Consider the following 22,402-nt stretch of genomic DNA (forward strand, 5'->3'; position numbering starts at 1 on the left):
AACTCTCCCTTCAAAGTCAAATCTAACTTGCGAAATTATTACACCTTGTTAACGGATGCGTCTTTAGACCGTGAAAGTGTGTCAGAATATAACATCACCGTTGTTGCCACTGATGCAGGACTTCCTACTTTGTCAACAAGAAGAACTTTTAATCTAAAAGTGTCTGATGTGAACGACAATGCTCCAGTATTTCCACACGCAGTGTACAGTGCTTTCATCACAGAAAATAACTCTCCAGGTGTTTCTATTATGACACTTAATGCTGAAGATCGTGATGACAACCAAAACGCACGTATTTCTTATCTTTTAGAAGATGCTGCTGTTAATGGATCTCCGGTGTCTGACTATGTTTCTATAAATGCAGAAAGTGGAGTGATACACGCAGTTCGCTCTTTTGATTATGAACAAATCAAACAGCTCAGATTCACTGTCAGAGCTCAGGATGGAGGCTCTCCTCCTCTCAGCAGCAACGTGAGCGTATGCGTCCTGATCCAGGACCAGAATGACAACGCCCCCCAGGTCTTGTACCCGGTCCAGACGAGCACCTCAGTGCTGGCTGAAATGGTGCCTCGTTCAGCAGATGTGGGCTATCTGGTGACTAAAGTGGTGGCTGTTGATGTGGACTCTGGACAGAACGCCTGGCTCTCCTATAAAGTGCACAAAGCCACAGACAGGGCGCTGTTTGAAGTGGGCCTACACAATGGAGAAATAAGAACTGTCCGCCAAGTCACTGATAAAGATGCTGTCAAGCAAAGACTGACTGTTCTAGTGGAGGACAACGGGCAGCCCTCTCGTTCAGCTACAGTCATTGTTAACGTGGCGGTGGCAGACAGCTTCCCTGAAGTGCTGTCAGAGTTCACTGACTTTAGCATGCAGGACAAGGAGTACAATGACAAGCTGACTTTTTACTTAGTCTTGGCTTTGGCTGTGGTGTCCTTCCTCTTCATCACCTGCTTGCTGCTTATCATATCAGTCAAAGTGTACAGGTGGAGACAGTCTCGCATCCTGTACCATTCCAACCTCCCTGTCATTCCATATTATCCACCACGTTACTCAGACACTTTGGGGACAGGGACTCTCCAACATGTGTACAATTACGAGGTGTGCAGGACCACTGACTCCAGAAAAAGTGACACGAAGAACATGCAAGCCTTGAGTCAAAGTTTAGTGAGTGTGGATGGAGCTGATGCTGATACACCGCATGTGACCAAGCAGCTGTCAGGCAACTGTTCACAGATGTCGACCTTGGTGAGTCACATTCTTCACCATTCCTTCTCTCTTTTTGTGTCCAACAACTTACACAGCTGTCAGCGGGGATTCTACCACTCATTCTTATGGTGCTAGAAGTTTTACAATTTGTTGTAACTTACGTCTGAATAATTTGTTTTAGCAAAACATGACTTAGTAAATGGCTTGGAGAAACGCTTCTTTTCAAGTACACAAGTCGAATGTTTATTGTAGTTGTTTACCAGGTATGCAAAGACGTCAGTAGGAATTTTGATCCACTTAACAGATATTCTCCAAATTAATGTAGTTATAAGATTGTCACTTTGCAATTTGAGGCCTCTACTTCCTGTACAGATATTTAATAGCATTATGGTCTGCGCACTTGCCCGGTCACTCTATGACCTTATTGGGCTCCCCCTGTTGTATTGGACATTGTATTGTTTTCTTTATTCTCCTGCTATTGTCCTACTCTCAACGGTCCTGGAAGGTTGACATTTTGAAGTAATTTTACTTTGATCATATTGTGTATAAAGTGCAATAGCTTTTAATGCCTATTTGAGCCGCTGTTGATTTTGTAAGTTTGCTCACTTTTAAAAGACCGTCAGAAATGTCTATCTTTCTCTTTAGCTTTATAAAATCTAGTTCGTTTTTGCTTGACATGGTGTAGTGTGAGAATCAAATGGAAATTAATTGGTTTATGGTTGCAACTCTTGTATACTGATTTACACTTTGACTTGGGAACACTGCATCATTTCTCATCAAAATGTATACAGTATAATCAGTGCCTTGCTTTTGGTGTAGGACATGTTGTGCATTGCTCTGTCGTAGATACTACTGGGTAGCTAGATACTAAAGTCTTAATGTGGCTGTACAATTTAAAAAAATGTAAAAAAAAATAATATTTGTGTGCCGTTGTTGAAGCAGTCTAGGATAATTTATGTATTCAGGATGGTACACATGAATTCTAAATATAATTAGCAGTAGCTTTGTTATTTTATTTTGTTGTAGCTACATTTCTTTTCTGCCATTGCGACCTCCAAAGTTCACTCCACAAAGCAACTGGTTTCAGCACCATAGACAGCATCTGGTGTGACATTGTTTTCATAGAACAGCTCCTCTCCATTCTTCAGTGTCAATATACAAATATGACAACCTTTTTATGGGCATACCTGCAGTGCAGAGCAGCCCATCCTATTATGTTTTTTTTTTATTATCATAAAAAGTTTAAATTTAAGAAATTGTCTTAAACTGTTTCATTATATCTTTTGAATAACAGACCCCTGTAAGAATCTGCTGAGAGTTATGGAACTCTTTTCCCCAGAACACAATTTACAACTTTACATTCGATATGCATAATGCACTTTATCAATATTTTAATGTCCCAAACATGTGACATAAATCATTTTTTGTAAACGTTGAAGCCAACAACTTAAAAAAAAAAAAAAAAAACAGCAACTCCATTGTATGTAAACATGTAGAGCCACTCATGATAGAATCATTAATTTATTTTATATGGTCCTCACAAACCCCTCGAAAGTATGGGGTCAATGCACCCCAGGTTAAGACCCCTTGGTCTAAAGCGCCTTGTGACTAATTGTTAATCCGATAATATTTGTTTTATTGCCCTGTTGAATTTAACGAAATACAGCAAAAACACTTATGCTCAAGAGGAACACAATTGTTGGGCAGCCTTACAATGTAGTTGTAGTCCAGCCTAATCATTGTTTTTGTTTAATGATGTCACATTTAACTGTATCATACCAATTTCTTGTGTGCGTGTGTGTGTGTGTGTGTGTGTGTTTCATCGTTGTCTCACAACTTTCACAGCTTTCAGTGGGTTAGTGCTGTGCCAATTAGTATTACTACTACTACTACTACTACTACTACTACTAGTAGTAGTACTACTGTCCAATGGCACGGAATTGTTGATGACTGGAAGAAACTCAGCTCAAACCTGTTAGTAGCAAATCTACAATAATATAAATAAATCTAAAAGTTATAAATAAATAATTTAAACACCAAAATAAAAAAAAAAATATTAATTCGATGATACTAAATTTGGGATCGAATAAGACCGCAAAATTCAATTATGTTTACCAATAATAAATGGCATCTTCCTGAGATTTTACTTCTAATATTAAAAAATGCAATAACTAAAATCACTCATCTGATATTGTATTCAAGTCAGAAATCAGTCTGACATTATTTTATATATATATATATATATATATATATATATATATATATATATATATATGCATATAGATTACTTCCGATTTATTGAGAACATTAATGTTATTCTTTGAGGAGCTAAACTTTTTTTTTACCAACGCGTAATTTATCATTTCAAAGTAAAAGTTGAAATATGATCATGTGACAACTTTTAAGTCTGATGTGCATTTAATTAATGATTTTTTTCCCCCAATTAACTATTTGTATTCTTACATTGTATGTATGGTAATAGCTTTAACGTCTGGATGATATTTTTGACTATTAATAACTATGAAGGTGTATTACTGTGAAAATGCACTGAGGGCCGCTGTTGGTACGTCACTGAATAGCAGTGAAAATATTGAATGCAGTGTTCCTCCGCTTGTACTCCTTTTAGAGCTTCACTGCTGATAAAGGCGACGGTCTGCTCGCCGTTTGAAGAGAAATCTTTCTTGTGGATTTTCCTGCTTTTTCGGATTTATTTTTTCAGGAACGTCTGCTTTTATTTGGAAGGAATATCCACGGCGTATTTGTTGTATTTTTGGCATGAAGATGGATTGTATGTGGATAAGCGCTGTGAGAGGCCGATGGCGCACACTGTTTGTCATTCTTTGTCTCTGTGAGCTGAGCTCAGTGACTGGACAGGCTCGCTATTCCATACCGGAGGAGCAAGCAGAAGGCTCTTCTGTTGGAAACATTGCGAGAGATTTGGGCTTGGATGTGGCCAGACTAGTAGCAGGTAAAGCTCGTATTATCACGAAAGGAGGCCGACAGTATGTTGATTTAAAACGAGACAAAGGCACACTTGTTATTAAAGAGCGCATCGACCGAGAAGAGCTTTGTGGAAAGACGACGCCCTGCAGCTTCAGTTTCGACATCATTTTAGAAAATCCTATCCAGCTTTATCGTGTAACAGTGGAGGTCACAGACATTAATGACAACAGTCCCTCCTTCCCACAAAATGAAATTAATTTAAAAATTGCGGAAAATGCTGTAGTGGGGACTCGTTTCTCTGTTGCAAGTGCCGACGACCCCGATGTTGGTATTAATGATATTCAGAAATACACTCTTAAGCCTTCAGATAATTTTAAATTAGAGGTACAGAACGAACCAAACGGAAGAAAGGTAATAGAAATGGTTTTGCAGAAGCCTTTTGACAGAGAGAACGAGGAGACTCACACTCTCATGTTGATTGCTTCAGATGGAGGTGAGCCACATAGATCAGGGACGGCGAGAATTCAAATCACTGTGCTGGATATAAACGATAACGCACCAGTGTGCAGCCAGCCTGTTTATAAGGTAGATGTTCGTGAAAATTCACCTGAAGGAACTTTGATCACTACTGTTAGTGCAAACGACGCTGATGCAGGCCTCAATGGTGACGTCACTTACTCTAGTCCTCATATTACCAAGGAAGCAAAACAGCTTTTTGATGTAAATTTTAAAACAGGAGAGATTAAAATCAAAGGCAAGTTAGATTTTGAAAAGTCTAGGTCACATGACTTGAAGATTCAGGCTAGTGATCATGGAGGATATACAGATACATGTAAAGTTATTGTTAACGTAATTGATGAGAATGACAATGTTCCTAAAATAGAACTGATGTCATTTTCTCAGTCCATACCTGAGGATTCTCCCCCAGGTACAACTGTAGCTGTTTTTAACGTAAATGATGAAGACTCTGATGGCAACGGTGTTGTCAAGTGCTCCATTAACTCTGACGTCCCTTTCAAAATTGAGTCTTCATTAACAGGTTATTACACCATAGTGACAGACAACTTCTTAGACAGAGAAAGTGTTCCTGAATATAATGTTACCATAACAGTGTCTGACCAAGGCTCTCCTCCTCTATCTACTAGTAAAAACATCAACGTTAAAATATCTGATGTGAATGACAGTCCACCCAAATTCCATCAGTCAGAATACAGTAAGACTGTACCAGAGAACAACTCTCCTGGTTTTTCAGTGTTTACTGTCAGTGCTAGTGATGCAGACTGGGGCCAGAATGCTCGAGTGTCTTACTTCCTGGAGGAGAAAGAGATTAATGGAGTAGCTGTGTCTTCTTTTGTCTCAGTCAATTCAGAGAGTGGTGTCATCCACGCAGTCCGATCCTTTGATTACGAACAAATCAAGTCCTTTGACTTTAATGTTAATGCCCGAGACAGTGGATCCCCTCCTCTGAGTTCTGTGGCCACAGTTCACATTTTTATCCAGGACCTAAACGACAATGGCCCCCAGGTCCTGTACCCGGTCCAGACGGGTGGCTCAGTGCTGGCTGAAATGGTTCCTCGTTCAGCAGATGTGGGCTATCTGGTGACTAAAGTGGTGGCTGTTGATGTGGACTCTGGACAGAACGCCTGGCTCTCCTATAAAGTGCACAAAGCCACAGACAGGGCGCTGTTTGAAGTGGGCCTACACAATGGAGAAATAAGAACTGTCCGCCAAGTCACTGATAAAGATGCTGTCAAGCAAAGACTGACTGTTCTAGTGGAGGACAACGGGCAGCCCTCTCGTTCAGCTACAGTCATTGTTAACGTGGCGGTGGCAGACAGCTTCCCTGAAGTGCTGTCAGAGTTCACTGACTTTAGCATGCATGACAAGGAGTACAATGACAAGCTGACTTTTTACTTAGTCTTGGCTTTGGCTGTGGTCTCCTTCCTCTTCATCACCTGCTTGCTGCTTATCATATCAGTCAAAGTGTACAGGTGGAGACAGTCTCGGATCCTGTACCACTCCAACCTCCCTGTCATTCCATATTATCCACCACGTTACTCAGACACTTTGGGGACAGGGACTCTCCCACATGTGTACAATTACGAGGTGTGCAGGACCACTGACTCCAGAAAAAGTGACATGAAGAATATGGAAGCCATGAGTAAAAGCTTAATGAGTGTGGATGGAGCTGATGCTGATACCTTGCATGTGACCAAGCAGCTGTCAGGAAACTGTTCACAGATGTCAACTTTGGTGAGTCAAACCTTTCACCATTCTTTCCCCTTTTTTTGTCTGATAACTTTGAAAGTTTTAAGGTGAACATTAGGCACATATTCACTCAGGCTGTACATGGTGCTTAAAATAACTCAGACCAGCTAACCATCTTATTGTTTAAACATTACAGTATGTATAGGTTAAAGGACACATGCAGTTGAAAAATAAGTAATTTCATAGTATGTTTATTTTAACAGCGTTAGGTCTAACCTAACCTGATTTGGAACATTCTAGATGATTTTTCTTTCCTCTTGAGATTAGTTCAGTGCATCAGCTTGTATGATCTTTTTTATGTATATTTCACTGTCTTTGTCGTGTACTTGAGTCAATTTTCAGTTAGATTCAGCACCACCTTTAACAGTGTATTAATGGTTATTACCAAATGTCAATGAATGAGTCTAAGATGTTGAGTGAGTGTCCAAATGTGCTTCGAACAACTTTTCAGTCAAAGTGTATGTGCAATATTTTTTCACTGCAGAATTTTGCTGCTACAGCTCTATAAAATTGATCAGCTATAGGCATATACTTTTCATTAAAAATGGTTTTAAAATAGCACGCAACAACATGCTGCATTCACTTAGCCTATATTGCTTGGTACAACGTGAATAATATTGTTTCTGTGTCCCTGTCCGTGGTGCTGAAGTGCAGTTTAGAATAGACTTGACAACCTTTAAAAACATTATTTATTCTTTACTTTTTGTAGTGCTTTTAGACTTATTGTTTGCTATTTCTACCCAGCAATCACACAGTTGTGTGATTGGGTTAAGATTTGTAAAAATGACAACTTCAAACAACAACACAAAGTCGTGTGTATGTATATTTTTATACTATTATTAAAGAGGACATGGAGTGTATTTTGAGGCATGAATTTTTGTGATCATTTTAGTGTAGCTGGACCAATTTCACATATCAGCCTCTAAGGGACGCTATTGCATGGCAAATGAATGTGTTAGTGTTGTGTGATGCAGTGCAGCTCCCTCCTGTCACTGCCATTTAGCAGAAGAGCTTCTGTGAACGACACATAACCACTGAGCTAAAATAATGCTCAACTGAATGCTTCTGGCTCCTATGAGTACAAGTATTTATTTTTATTGGGTCTTTTTGTTATATATTTTTTAAACATGGAGTCTAAAGAAGATCATTGCAATGCAGGAGGAAGATGGCGGTGGTTTTGGCGACGGGCGGCCTGCCTCTTTGTCTTTTTATTTATTTTCCTAAATGGAACGGAGGCACAAATCCGCTATGCAATTCCAGAGGAGATGAAAAAAGGGTCGCTCGTCGGTAATGTGGCCCAAGATCTCGGTTTGGATCTGAAAAGACTCCGTTCGGGGCGTGCCCGCATCGTGACCGGAGATAACGGCCAGTACACCGAGCTGAAGGCGGACAAAGGGCTTCTGGTCGTCCATGAGAGGATAGACCGAGAGCAGCTGTGTGCAGACGTGACGCCGTGCAGCTTCACCTTTGAGATCTTACTGGAAAACCCCATGGAATTGCATCCTGTGACCATCGAAGTGTTGGACGTCAACGACAACGCTCCCACCTTTGAAAATAGTCATTTGCATTTTGAAATAAGCGAGTCTTCTGCTCTTGGCTCTCGTTTTGTTTTGGAGAGTGCACACGATGCTGATGTGGGTGCAAACGGTCTGCAGAGCTACATTTTGACTCCGAGCGATAATTTTGTTTTAAAGGAACACGTCAGTCCAGGAGGCAGTAAATATGCAGAAATGGTGCTTCAGAAAGGATTAGACAGAGAAGAACAGCCGCGACTCTCTTTAAAATTATTGGCCGTAGATGGTGGAAATCCACAGCGATCAGGTACAGTAAACATAAATATTAACATTCTAGATGCAAATGATAATGCTCCTGTCTTTAATCAAACAATTTATAAAGCTAAAGTGGTTGAAAATGCAGCAAAAGGCACTCACGTTATAACTGTAAATGCCACTGACGCAGATAGCGGATCAAATGGAAAAGTGACATACTCATTTTCAAAATCAAAAGCAGCAATAGCAATTTTTTTACACATAGACGAGGACACAGGATGTATTTCTGTGGCAAAACAAATAGATTATGAAAAAGAAAAAACAATAGAGTTCATGGTTGAAGCTAAGGATCAGGGTGGACTGACTGACTCTGCTAAAGTGGAAATAGAAGTAATAGATTTAAATGATAATGTTCCCGTCATAAATGTCATGTCCTTCACTAGTCCTGTGTCAGAAGATTCCCCCGCCGGTACCACTATTGGTATCATTAATGTTAAAGACATAGATTCTGGTGAAAACGGTCACGTGAGATGTGTGATTGAAGGCTGCGTTGCATTTAGGATAAAATCCAATGTGAGAAATTATTTTGCATTGATGACTGATGCTGACTTGGATCGTGAAAGTGTGGCAGAATATAACATCACCGTTGTTGCTTCAGATGCTGGCTCACCTCCTCTCTCTAGTAAAAGGACATTTAATTTGAAAGTTTCAGACGTGAATGATAATTCCCCTGTGTTCCCGGTCAGCTTTTATACTGCGACCATTGCCGAAAACAACTCTCCTAGTGTTTCTCTGCTCAGAGTTACTGCTAAAGATGCAGATGAAAACCAGAACGCTCGTGTCTCTTACATGTTGGAGGAACGTGAAATTGGAGGAACTCCAGTTACTGAATTTGTGTCTGTTAATGCAGAAAGTGGAGTCATTAGTGCAGTTCGTTCATACGACTATGAACAAATCAAAGAAGTCATATTTATTGTAAGAGCTCAGGATGGAGGCTCCCCTCCTCTCAGCAGCAACGTGAGCGTTCGCATCCTGATCCAGGACCAAAACGACAACGCCCCCCAGGTCTTGTACCCGGTCCAGACGGGTGGCTCGGTGCTGGCTGAAATGGTGCCTCGTTCAGCAGATGTGGGCTATCTGGTGACTAAAGTGGTGGCTGTTGATGTGGACTCTGGACAGAACGCCTGGCTCTCCTATAAAGTGCACAAAGCCACAGACAGGGCGCTGTTTGAAGTGGGCCTACACAATGGAGAAATAAGAACTGTCCGCCAAGTCACTGATAAAGATGCTGTCAAGCAAAGACTGACTGTTCTAGTGGAGGACAACGGGCAGCCCTCTCGTTCAGCTACAGTCATTGTTAACGTGGCGGTGGCAGACAGCTTCCCTGAAGTGCTGTCAGAGTTCACTGACTTTAGCATGCATGACAAGGAGTACAATGACAAGCTGACTTTTTACTTAGTCTTGGCTTTGGCTGTGGTCTCCTTCCTCTTCATCACCTGCTTGCTGCTTATCATATCAGTCAAAGTGTACAGGTGGAGACAGTCTCGCATCCTGTACCACTCCAACCTCCCTGTCATTCCATATTATCCACCACGTTACTCAGACACTTTGGGGACAGGGACTCTCCCACATGTGTACAATTACGAGGTGTGCAGGACCACTGACTCCAGAAAAAGTGACTTTAAGTTGGACAGAGCTGCTAGTCACAACGTGCTGGTAATGGACTCCAGTTCTACAGGGACCATGCAGAGGATGTACAGTGAAAAGAACATCCTGGATGAACCTGACACTCCTCTAGAGGTTAGTTTAACAGAAATATAATTGCAGAGACGTTTATGCCTTTGTGGTTGCATTTACAGTATTTGTTTTTCCAAATTATAGTACCCTTGATATCATTTTAACCACCATAAATTGGCCTGCTGAGAAATGTATACATGCATTTGTGCACATTCTGGTCCTGCATCGTGACCAATATTTAGGTCTCTATATCCTTCCCCTTCACCAGTAAGATTTGTAATCCCAATGACTTTTCAGTGTAAATATATCTTTAGTTACATGTTATGCAGTAGTGTATACAGATGCTTTTGATTTTCGTAGTTGTAATCTGTTTGTCTGCTGTCTATTTAGCATGTTTGTCAGAACAACACAACAATCAAAGTCCACAATTGTCCCAAAGACATGCAAAAAAAAATTTCACATAATGTTTACATTTTTGAAAGAGTAATTTTATAGACAGGCCTTTTAGTTTTTTATCCTTTAGTCCCTGCAAAGCCTCATAAACACATTAATGGTCAGTTGTTTTTGTGAATTTTGCAACCTGTAGAACACTGAAAAATGAGCACGTACTGACCTGAACTCTAACCTTAATTTCCTGCAAGCATTGAGATTCAAATATATGATTGTTCTCGCTTGGCATGGAACAACAATCAGTGAAAATTTGAGGACCATATAAGTGCTACTGGTAGGTAGCTCACAAGACTTGTGCACTGATTTGAGCTTTGCTGTGTTGCTCATCTTTTGACATACTGTAGAAAATATCTTAATTTTTCTATTCAGATATGTTTTGTCTTTTTTTGGCCACATATGTACATGCATACAATATACTGTATAGAACGATTGACCTGTGGCGATGCACTGTTTGCACTGCTTCAGCGCCATGGACATTGTGTACATCTTCTAAAAGCCTTTTCCTCCCATTTTTCCACCCACTTCAGCTGCCATGATTGTTTGTGATCTCACTGAAGTATCAAAGTGAAGTAAAGTGAAAAGAGAACTTACATTTTCATTGTCAGGAGTCTTTTAGTTTAAACACAATGTAACCAGTATGCAATTTATTATTATTTTTTTTACTTCAACTTTATTCATGGGAGTCAATAACATCAATTAGTCACTTCTTGAAATATATACTAAGTATGGCTGACGTTTACGTGAAGATGTGTGGATTTAGGAACCTTTGACATAGCATTAATTTGAGTATTGGTTTTCTGTGTCCTTACATATACTTTAATAAGAAGGTGTGCCCAAACATTTGACTGACACTGTATATGAAAATAGAATACTCAGTGAATATTTCTTCTGTGGGTGATTAACCTCTATCATCCTTTTTTTGACAGTCAGTTATATAGTCACTTTTTAGGGATATAAGACCTGCTTTCTTGTATTATAACATTTGACTGGTTGCATGTGAAGGCTTGCTATACGAAGGAGTAAATAATGTATTTTATAAAGCCATACATACATAGAACAAATTCAAGTGTATAATCCCAGTTAAATAGTTGTGGTCTGCGCTTGTGTTTTTTTATAGCTCTCAGAGAGTCTTCTGACCCTGACAGCAATTTATGTTACCAAAGCAAGCAGATGATGCACATGTAGTTATAATAAATTGTCATATTATTTTTTTTTCATTCTGGTGAAATGATTGGATGTTACTTTGCTGTAGATTGCACTTGTGTAGCTGCACGAAGATATGTGTGTCGATGTGGTATTTCCCGGGGATACATTGTCTTCATCTGAGCAAATACATTATTGGAACTTCAGGGAAGCATTTTTCCCAAGTAAACTGCTGCTCTAAGTTGTAAATGTAACGGGATGCATGATAGGAATTGCCCAATGTATATTTCAGCACATGCTGGGTGTATATGCAGTTTGGCTGAGTGGACTCTTAGGGCCGCTGTTGATCCATTGCGTCGCAGTCTGACTGCGAGCTGGTTTTATGCAGCAACTCCCATGTTGTTTGCTCATATTAAAGAAAGAAGACGACAAAGAACACAGCACTGGCGCAATCACGCACTTGGAAAAGCGGAATTTCACCATCAGGATTTTTGCATTTCCTCACTGGACATCAAACATTTCTATTTAACTCCTGGCATCGTGTGAGGGTTGATTTAATGGAGTAAAAACGCTCTGAAATTTTGCGGGGATAGAACAATGACAAGGCAAGTGCTACTCTTTATTTGTTTCCTCTCCGTCCCCTCCATATTCGGGCAGGTCAGCTACTCCATCCCCGAGGAAATGCCCAAAGGATCTCTCGTTGGAAACATCGCTCATGATTTAGGTTTGCAGACCAAACGTCTTTTGTCAGGAAAAGCTCGCATTTATAGCCGAGATGGCGACGATTACATGGAACTGAATAGAGAGAGAGGAGTCCTCCTGCTGAAAGAAAGGATCGACAGAGAGGCCTTGTGCAGACAGTCGACGCTGTGCGCTATACATTTCCAAATTATTCTAGAGAACCCCATGCAATTTTACAGCATTGCGGTTCAAATTACAGACATCAATGATAACGCACCAACGTTCGACAGGGGCGAAATGAAATTTAAAATAAGCGAGTCTGCGACGACCGGAGCAAAATTTGTACTAGAAAGGGCCGTGGACTTTGACGTTGGCATTAACGGCATTAATAAATACGAATTAAAACCGTCAGATCATTTTGCTCTTAAATTACAAAATAACGCGGATGGAAATAAAAACGTGGAGATGGTTTTACAGAAGCCTTTGGACAGGGAGAGGGAGGAGCAGATGTCTCTGGTGTTAACGGCTGTAGATGGAGGAGAACCGCGCATGTCAGGAACCATGTTGATTCTTATTACCGTGTTAGACGCTAATGATAATGCCCCCGTTTTTACACAGCACACATACAAAGCTACTGTTACTGAAAATTCACCTGTTGGAACACTTGTGGCTGCTGTCACTGCCTCTGATGCAGACCAAGGCTCCAATGCAAAAATATCATATTCTATAACGAATGCGCTAGATGACATCAGGAAAATGTTTGAGGTTGACAAGGAAACTGGAGAAGTAAAGTTGATTGGAAATATTGATTATGAGCAGTCCCGAAACTATCAAATTAATATACTAACAAGTGATGAAGGAGGCCTCACTGATTCATGTAAAATAATTGTTGAAGTGCAAGACATCAATGACAATAAGCCCGAAATCAGCATAATGTCAAAGTCAAATATTATTTCAGAAGCTGCAGAACTCAATACCGTTGTTACGATGATAAACATAGAAGACAAAGACTTTGGAGAAAATGGAAATGTTATTTGCTTTATAAATGAAAACATACCATTTGTTTTAAAAACTTCAACAAATAACTTTTACAGTTTAGTGACAGACAGTGAATTAGACAGAGAGAGGTCAAGTGAGTATAATATCACAGTGACATGCTCTGATGAGGGAGTACCCTCCCTCTCCAGCAGTGTCACTCTCACCTTACACATCTCAGATGTGAATGACAACGCACCTGTCTTTGAGAGGAGCTCCTATGAGGCCTCCATTGTAGAAAACAACACACCAGGTCTTTCTATATTCACAGTGAAAGCCAGAGACGCTGACTGGAACCAGAATGCTCGTGTTTCTTACATCCTGGAAGACTCCTCTGTTAACGGAGTGCCAGTCTCCTCATATGTGTCCGTTAGTGCTGATAGTGGAGTCATTCATGCGGTGCGCTCTTTTGACTACGAGCACCTTAAAGAATTCCACTTCCGCATCAGAGCTCAGGATGGAGGCTCCCCTCCTCTCAGCAGCAACGTGAGCATTCACATCCTGATCCAGGACCAGAATGACAACGGCCCACAGGTACTGTACCCGGTCCAGACAGGTGGCTCGGTGCTGGCTGAAATGGTGCCTCGTTCAGCAGATGTGGGCTACCTGGTGACTAAAGTGGTGGCTGTTGATGTGGACTCTGGACAGAACGCCTGGCTCTCCTATAAAGTGCACAAAGCCACAGACAGGGCGCTGTTTGAAGTGGGCCTACACAATGGAGAAATAAGAACTGTCCGCCAAGTCACTGATAAAGATGCTGTCAAGCAAAGACTGACTGTTCTAGTGGAGGACAACGGGCAGCCCTCTCGTTCAGCTACAGTCATTGTTAACGTGGCAGTGGCAGACAGCTTCCCTGAAGTGCTGTCAGAGTTCACTGACTTTAGCATGCATGACAAGGAGTACAATGACAAGCTGACTTTTTACTTAGTCTTGGCTTTGGCTGTGGTCTCCTTCCTCTTCATCACCTGCTTGCTGCTTATCATATCAGTCAAAGTGTACAGGTGGAGACAGTCTCGCATCCTGTACCACTCCAACCTCCCAGTCATTCCATATTATCCACCACGTTACTCAGACACTTTGGGGACAGGGACTCTCCCACATGTGTACAATTACGAGGTGTGCAGGACCACTGATTCCAGAAAAAGTGACTTTACGTTGGACAGAGCTGCAAGTCATAATGTGCTGGTGATGGACCCCAGTTCTACACTTACCATGCAGAAGATAAACAGTGAAAAGAGCATCCTTGATGAACCTGACTCTCCTATAGAGGTTAGTTTAACATAATTTTAATGTGAAATGTTCTGTCTTCTGTTTGTAATTGACTTTAGTGTTCATGCTGTCATCTTCTAACCTTCCTCGTGCACGCAAATGTGAAGGCGAGTGGTATTGTTTCCATGTCTTTTCAGTTTTCTGACTGAGAAACACACATACAGTTGAAGTACAGTTCACATTCAGAACCATGGACAGCTATACTCCTTTATTTCTTAACAGCTGAGCTGTTTATTATTTTACCTTTCCTATGAAATCTTCATTTATCACATTAATACTTTAATCTTCATATTCATACAGTTTTTCGTACCATCTATAACTGACTTTAATTGACCTATATATCGTAAGGAGTTAGTAAAAATTACTGCCTTGAATATATTTGGTGACGTTTGTGCGTTCATTGTGATGGACATGCTCAGACTTGGAAGTTTTCATAACTACAACATTGTTAAGCATGACAACATGTAGTTGATGTGACTACTGATTTGTAATCACTGAGTAAATTTTCTATACACTTTGTTGTGTAGAACACTGACAATCAGGCGGTGACTTGGACTTCAACATTGGTTTCCTCAGTCATTTTGTGTCTTGTTTACAACTTAAAATGCCTCGTTTTTTGCTTACATAGGACAAGAGCAGCTGTCCAATGTCCAATGGTTCGTAGCAGATTGGTATAATATTGGCAGCAAAAGACCATTAGTGATGTATATGTAAGACCAGTATGACCTCTGACCCTAGCTTGCTTGGCCATCTCCAATGAGATCATCTTTAAAATCAGTAGTCCTTTTAATTCACTGATCACTGCCCAAAAGCATTAAGAATTGTTAAAAAAAAATGTTTACTGCTTAAAATATAACCCCTCTGAGCCTCCTCCACCATATCAGATAATACTCAAAATGTGCAGAATTTTTGGTCTGATATTGGAAAAAGATACCTAAAAGTTTTGTTAAAATGTATCACTTCTAGTAAATTAAATCTGAATGGCTGCATGGTGGGGTTGCAATGTGCAGTCAAAACAAATAATTGTGCTTTTGTTTAGTATTTGTAGTTATTTACAGTATATGCATTTATAAATATAAATAAAATGTGAATTTGTCACATGTCACATGTCATCCATATTTATGTGTCAATGTTTGAGGCAGTGCAAAATATTCCATGTGCAATTTGTTTGTATTTCTAGCTTGTGTGTTGTCTGGTAGTGAAATAGTTAAACATTTTATTCCGCGCTGCAGTTTTGCACTGTGGACTCTTAGGGACGCTGTAGACCAGAGCGTCGATGACTTAGAACAGAATTTGAGCAGTCCATCCCTTGTAGCGTCCACAAAACACACACAGACCACGACGGGAGAAGAACGGAGATTTTTGTGCTTGTAAATAGAAATATATTGGACCTGAAAGCCATTTGTTTCTACTAAAAGTGGATTATATTTGACTTTTGGCTGTGAGGATTGTCTGTTTTGGTGGAATACAAGCAAAGTGGATCTTCGCTGGGGAGAATTGGACAGAACAATGAATGGGCAAGTACTGTTGTTTGTGTGTCTTTGCGCCCTCGACGCAGTGCTCGGCCAGGCCAGTTACTCTATTCCAGAGGAAATGGCCAGAGGATCTTTAGTGGGCAACATAGCACAAGATTTAGGTTTAGAAATAGGACGTCTGATTTCTGGCAAAGCAAAGATCTATTCTAGGAACAATGAAGAATACATCGAGCTGAGCCGAGAGAAAGGCGTCCTCCTCGTCAAAGAGAGAATCGACAGAGAGGCGCTGTGCGCACACACCGCCCTCTGTGCGCTGCATTTTGAAATTATTCTGGAGGATCCGATGGAATTTTATAGTGTTATGGTGCAGATTACAGACATAAATGATAATGCACCAAGCTTTGAAAAAAACGAGATGAAGTTTAAAATAAGTGAGTCAGCAACCATCGGAGCAAAATTCGTTCTAGATATGGCCGTTGATCTTGATGTTGGAATTAACGGCCTCCAAAATTATGAATTAAAACCATCACATCATTTTGCTCTTAAATTACAAAATAATGCAGATGGAAATAAAAATGTGGAAATGATTTTACAGAAGTCTTTAGACAGAGAGCAAGAGGAGCAGATGTCTCTGGTGTTAAATGCTGGAGATGGAGGAGAGCCTCGCATGTCAGGAACCATGTTGATTCTTATTACCGTGTTAGACGCTAATGATAATGCCCCCGTTTTTACACAGCACACATACAAAGCTGCTGTAACTGAGAATTCACCTGTAGGAACGAATGTGGCTACTGTCACTGCCTCTGATGCCGATGGAGAGTTGAACTCAAAAATATCTTACTCAATTACTAACACACTAGACAACGTAAGGAATATATTTAAGATAAATAAGGAAAGTGGACAGGTATCATTGATTGGAAATATTGACTTTGAAAAGTCGAGACATTTTCAAATTAATTTACTTGCAAGTGATGATGGAGGACTCACAGATTCTTCAAAGTTGATTATAAATGTACAAGATGTAAACGACAACAAACCAGAAATTAGCATTATGTCCAAATCAAATGTGATATCAGAGGATGCAGAAATCAATACTGTCGTTACTATGATCAATGCGCAAGATTTAGATTCTGCAGAAAATGGAAACATAAATTGTTTTATCAACGAAAACATTCCATTCATTCTAAAAAACTCAAAAAATAATTTCTATAGTTTAGTGACAGACAGTGAATTAGACAGAGAGAGGTCAAGTGAGTATAATATCACAGTGACATGCTCTGATGAGGGAGTACCCTCCCTCTCCAGCAGTGTCACTCTCACCTTACACATCTCAGATGTGAATGACAACGCACCTGTCTTTGAGAGGAGCTCATATGAGGCCTCCATTGTAGAAAACAACACACCAGGTCTTTCTATATTCACAGTAAAAGCCAGTGATGCTGACTGGAACCAGAATGCTCGTGTCTCTTACATCCTGGAAGACTCCTCTGTTAACGGAGTGCCAGTCTCCTCATATGTGTCCGTTAGTGCTGATAGTGGAGTCATCCATGCAGTGCGCTCTTTTGACTACGAGCACCTGAAAGAGTTCCACTTCCGTGTCAGAGCTCAGGATGGAGGCTCTCCTCCTCTCAACAGCAACGTGAGCGTTCGCATCCTGATCCAGGACCAGAACGACAACGCACCTCAGGTCCTGTACCCGGTCCAGACGGGTGGCTCTGTGCTGGCTGAAATGGTGCCTCGTTCAGCAGATGTGGGCTATCTGGTGACTAAAGTGGTGGCTGTTGATGTGGACTCTGGACAGAACGCCTGGCTCTCCTATAAAGTGCACAAAGCCACAGACAGGGCGCTGTTTGAAGTGGGCCTACACAATGGAGAAATAAGAACTGTCCGCCAAGTCACTGATAAAGATGCTGTCAAGCAAAGACTGACTGTTCTAGTGGAGGACAACGGGCAGCCCTCTCGTTCAGCTGCAGTCATTGTTAACGTGGCGGTGGCAGACAGCTTCCCTGAAGTGCTGTCAGAGTTCACTGACTTTAGCATGCATGACAAGGAGTACAATGACAAGCTGACTTTTTACTTAGTCTTGGCTTTGGCTGTGGTCTCCTTCCTCTTCATCACCTGCTTGCTGCTTATCATATCGGTCAAAGTGTACAGGTGGAGACAGTCTCGCATCCTGTACCACTCCAACCTCCCAGTCATTCCATATTATCCACCACGTTACTCAGACACTTTGGGGACAGGGACTCTCCCACACGTGTACAATTACGAGGTGTGCAGGACCACTGACTCCAGAAAAAGTGACTTTAAATTGGACAGAGCTGCTAGTCACAATGTGCTGGTAATGGACCCCAGTTCTACAGGAACCATGCAGAAGATGCACAGTGAAAAGAACATCCTGGATGAACCTGACTCTCCTCTAGAGGTTTGTTTAACAGAATTTTAATGTGGAAAGTTTTGTCTTTTTTTGGTAATTGACTTTATTGTTATCCCTGTTTTTAATGTCTGCTGTCATTTTATAATCTCTGTCAAGCACAAAACTGTTCAGGCGAGTGGTTTTGTTTACATGTCTTTTCAGTTTGCTCACTGAGAAACATGCATACGGTTGAAGTACAGTTTTCTGTACCATGGGCAGCTATACTCATTTCTACTCATATTTTTACATGTTTTAACTGATGAATTTTGCTGTATTAATCTTTCTACCTTTACTAAGATATCTTCTTTTATGACTTTAATAATTGAATGTTCATTTCCATGCAGTCTCCAGTACCATCTATCTATTCTACTGTATTGGCTGTAAACAAAATACATTTCGTAAATAGTAAGCAATAATTACCATTTTGGATATAGTTAACATTTTTGCATTCAATGTATATCTTCATGGACATGGTGACTATCAGACTTGGAAGATTCCATAACTGTTAAGTAAGACAACATGTAGTTTATGTGAAGTATTGATATAGTAATCAGTGAGTAAAATTTATGTAGACCTATATTTTGTTCTGTAGAGTACTGGCAAATAGGTGCTGACTTGAACTTTGACCATAGCTTCCTAAATTATCTTGTGACTTGTTCTCAATCTAAATTTCTTCTGGTTTTGCTTAGATAGAACAATATCATCTGGCCTTCGAAGGTTTGCAGATTGGAATTTTGATAGCAACAGACCATTAATGATGTAGATGTACAGTACGACCAGTATGACCTCTGACATTTGCCTACTTGGCCATCTTCAATGAGATCATTTTTGAAATGTGTAGTTCTTTTAAGTCATATGTTATTACTGCCTAAAAGTTGTGAACAGAATGTTTACTTCGGTGCTGCTTAAAATATGACACCTCGCGTGCCTCTGCCGTCATCTCAGATAACACTAAAGAAAAGCACAGAATTATTGGTCAGATGTTGGGAAACAAATACTGCGAAAATATACCTAAAAAAATTGTTGACATTCGTCACTTCTAGTAAATGAAATCTGTATGGCTGACGTAGTTGCAAATTGTGCAGTAGAAATAAATAATCGTACTGTTTTGTTTCGTATTGTATGCATTTATAAATATTTCAAACAATGAGTGTCACATGTCATTCACGTTTATGTGTCATAGTTGAGGCAGTGCAGGATATTTCATGTGCATTGTGAGTGGATTCCTAGCTTGTGTGGTGTGTGGTGGTGAAAGAGTTAAAGATGTTATTCCACGCTGCAGTGTTGCACTGTGGACTCTTAGGGACGCTGCAGACCAGAGCGTCGATGAGTTGGAGCAGGATTTAAGCAGTCCATTCCATGTAGCGTCCACAAAACATACAGAAGACGACGGGAGAAGAACGGAGCTTTTTGTGCTTGTAAATAGAAACATATTGGACCTAAAAACAATTTGTTTCAACTAAAAGTGGATTAGATTCAACATTTGACTGAGAGGATTGTCTTTTTTTGTGGAATACAAGCAAAGTGGATCTCCGCTGGGGAGAATTGGACAGAACAATGAATGGGCAAGTACTGTTGTTTGTGTGTCTTTGCGCCCTCGACGCAGTGCTCGGCCAGGCCAGTTTCTCTATTCCAGAGGAAATGGCCAGAGGATCTTTCGTGGGCAACATAGCACAAGATTTAGGTTTAGAAATAGGACGTCTGATTTCTGGCAAAGCAAAGATCTATTCTAGGAACAATGAAGAATACATCGAGCTGAACAGAGAGAAAGGCGTCCTCCTCGTCAAAGAGAGGATCGACAGAGAGGCGCTGTGCGCACACACCGCCCTCTGTGCGCTGCATTTTAGGATCATTTTGGAAAATCCTATCGAGTTTTACAGCGTCTCTATCCAGATTACAGACGTCAATGATAATGCGCCAAGCTTTGAAAAAAACGAGATGAAATTTAAAATAAGTGAGTCGGCAACCACCGGAGCAAAATTCGTTCTAGAAAGGGCCGTGGACTTTGACGTTGGCATTAACGGCATTAATAAATACGAATTAAAACCATCAGATCATTTTGCTCTTAAATTACAAAATAACGCGGATGGAAATAAAAACGTGGAGATGGTTTTACAGAAGCCTTTAGACAGGGAGAGGGAGGAGCAGATGTCTCTCGTGTTAACGGCTGTAGATGGAGGAGAACCACGCATGTCAGGAACCATGTTGATTCTTATTACCGTGTTAGACGTTAATGATAATGCCCCCGTTTTTACACAGCACACATACAAAGCTACTGTTACTGAGAATTCACCTGTAGGAACACTTGTGGCTGCTGTCACTGCCTCTGATGCCGATGGAGACCTGAACTGTAAAATATCTTATTCAATTACAAACACCCTAGACAATGTTAGAAATATATTTCATGTAAATAAAGAAAATGGTCAGGTTTCGTTAATTGGTAACATTGATTTTGAAAAATCCAAACATTTTCAAATTAATTTACTAGCAAGCGATGATGGGGGACTCACAGATTCTTCCAAGTTGATTATAGATGTACAAGATATAAATGACAACAAACCAGAAATTAACATTATGTCCAAATCAAACGTGATATCGGAGGATTCAGAAATAAATACTGTCGTTACTGTTATTAACATTGAAGATTTGGATTCAGGGGACAATGGAATTGTAAAATGCTTTATCAGTGAAAATATTCCATTTACACTAAAAATGTCGGAGAATAATTTGTACAGTCTAGTGACAGACAATGAATTAGACAGAGAGAGGTCAAGTGAGTATAATATCACAGTGACATGCTCTGATGAGGGAGTACCCTCCCTCTCCAGCAGTGTCACTCTCACCTTACACATCTCAGATGTGAATGACAACGCACCTGTCTTTGAGAGGAGCTCATATGAGGCCTCCACTGTAGAAAACAACACACCAGGTCTCTCTATATTCACAGTGAAAGCCAGTGATGCTGACTGGAACCAGAATGCTCGTGTTTCTTACATCCTGGAGGACTCCTCTGTTAACGGAGTGCCAGTCTCCTCATATGTGTCTGTTAGTGCTGATAGTGGAGTCATCCATGCAGTGCACTCTTTTGACTACGAGCACCTGAAAGAGTTCCACTTCCGTGTCAGAGCTCAGGATGGAGGCTCTCCTCCTCTCAACAGCAACGTGAGCGTTCGCATCCTGATCCAGGACCAGAACGACAACATCCCCCAGGTCCTGTATCCGGTCCAGACAGGTGGCTCGGTGCTGGCTGAAATGGTGCCTCGTTCAGCAGATGTGGGCTACCTGGTGACTAAAGTGGTGGCTGTTGATGTGGACTCTGGACAGAACGCCTGGCTCTCCTATAAAGTGCACAAAGCCACAGGCAGGGCGCTGTTTGAAGTGGGCCTACACAATGGAGAAATAAGAACTGTCCGCCAAGTCACTGATAAAGATGCTGTCAAGCAAAGACTGACTGTTCTAGTGGAGGACAACGGGCAGCCCTCTCGTTCAGCTACAGTCATTGTTAACGTGGCGGTGGCAGACAGCTTCCCTGAAGTGCTGTCAGAGTTCACTGACTTTAGCATGCATGACAAGGAGTACAATGACAAGCTGACTTTTTACTTAGTCTTGGCTTTGGCTGTGGTCTCCTTCCTCTTCATCACCTGCTTGCTGCTTATCGTATCAGTCAAAGTGTACAGGTGGAGACAGTCTCGCATCCTGTACCACTCCAACCTCCCTGTCATTCCATATTATCCACCACGTTACTCAGACACTTTGGGGACAGGGACTCTCCCACACGTGTACAATTACGAGGTGTGCAGGACCACTGACTCCAGAAAAAGTGACTTTAAGTTGGACAGAGCTGCTAGTCACAACATGCTTGTAATGGATCCCAGTTCTACAGGAACCATGCAGAAGATACACAATGAAAAGAGCATCCTGGATGAACCAGATTCTCCTCTAGAGGTTGGTCACTTGCGTTTTTTTGAGTTGTGCAATGAATGTTTAGATTTAACTGTAAAGCCTGTGGT

General features: G+C 40.9%; 2 protein-coding genes across 2 annotated transcripts in view; both read left to right on the forward strand.

The window, feature by feature from the left end:
• The window catches only part of LOC129189689 (protocadherin beta-16-like), a 91,159-nt gene that overhangs the window by 26,087 nt on the left and 42,670 nt on the right, over positions 1–22,402 (forward strand). The window lies entirely within an intron of this gene.
• Positions 12,085–14,519, forward strand: LOC129189703 (protocadherin gamma-A5-like). The gene has a single exon (XM_054791660.1). The coding sequence runs from the start codon at positions 12,117–12,119 to the stop codon at positions 14,517–14,519; it is 2,403 nt and encodes an 800-aa protein (XP_054647635.1). The 5' UTR covers positions 12,085–12,116.

Source organism: Dunckerocampus dactyliophorus, chromosome 11 (genome assembly GCF_027744805.1).
Source record: "Dunckerocampus dactyliophorus isolate RoL2022-P2 chromosome 11, RoL_Ddac_1.1, whole genome shotgun sequence".
In the NCBI taxonomy this organism is placed as follows: Eukaryota; Metazoa; Chordata; class Actinopteri; order Syngnathiformes; family Syngnathidae; genus Dunckerocampus; species Dunckerocampus dactyliophorus.

Bases quoted from the DNA above. Each gene is read 5' to 3' on its own strand.
- LOC129189703 (XM_054791660.1), top strand. From the start codon at position 12,117: ATGACAAGGCAAGTGCTACTCTTTATTTGTTTCCTCTCCGTCCCCTCC.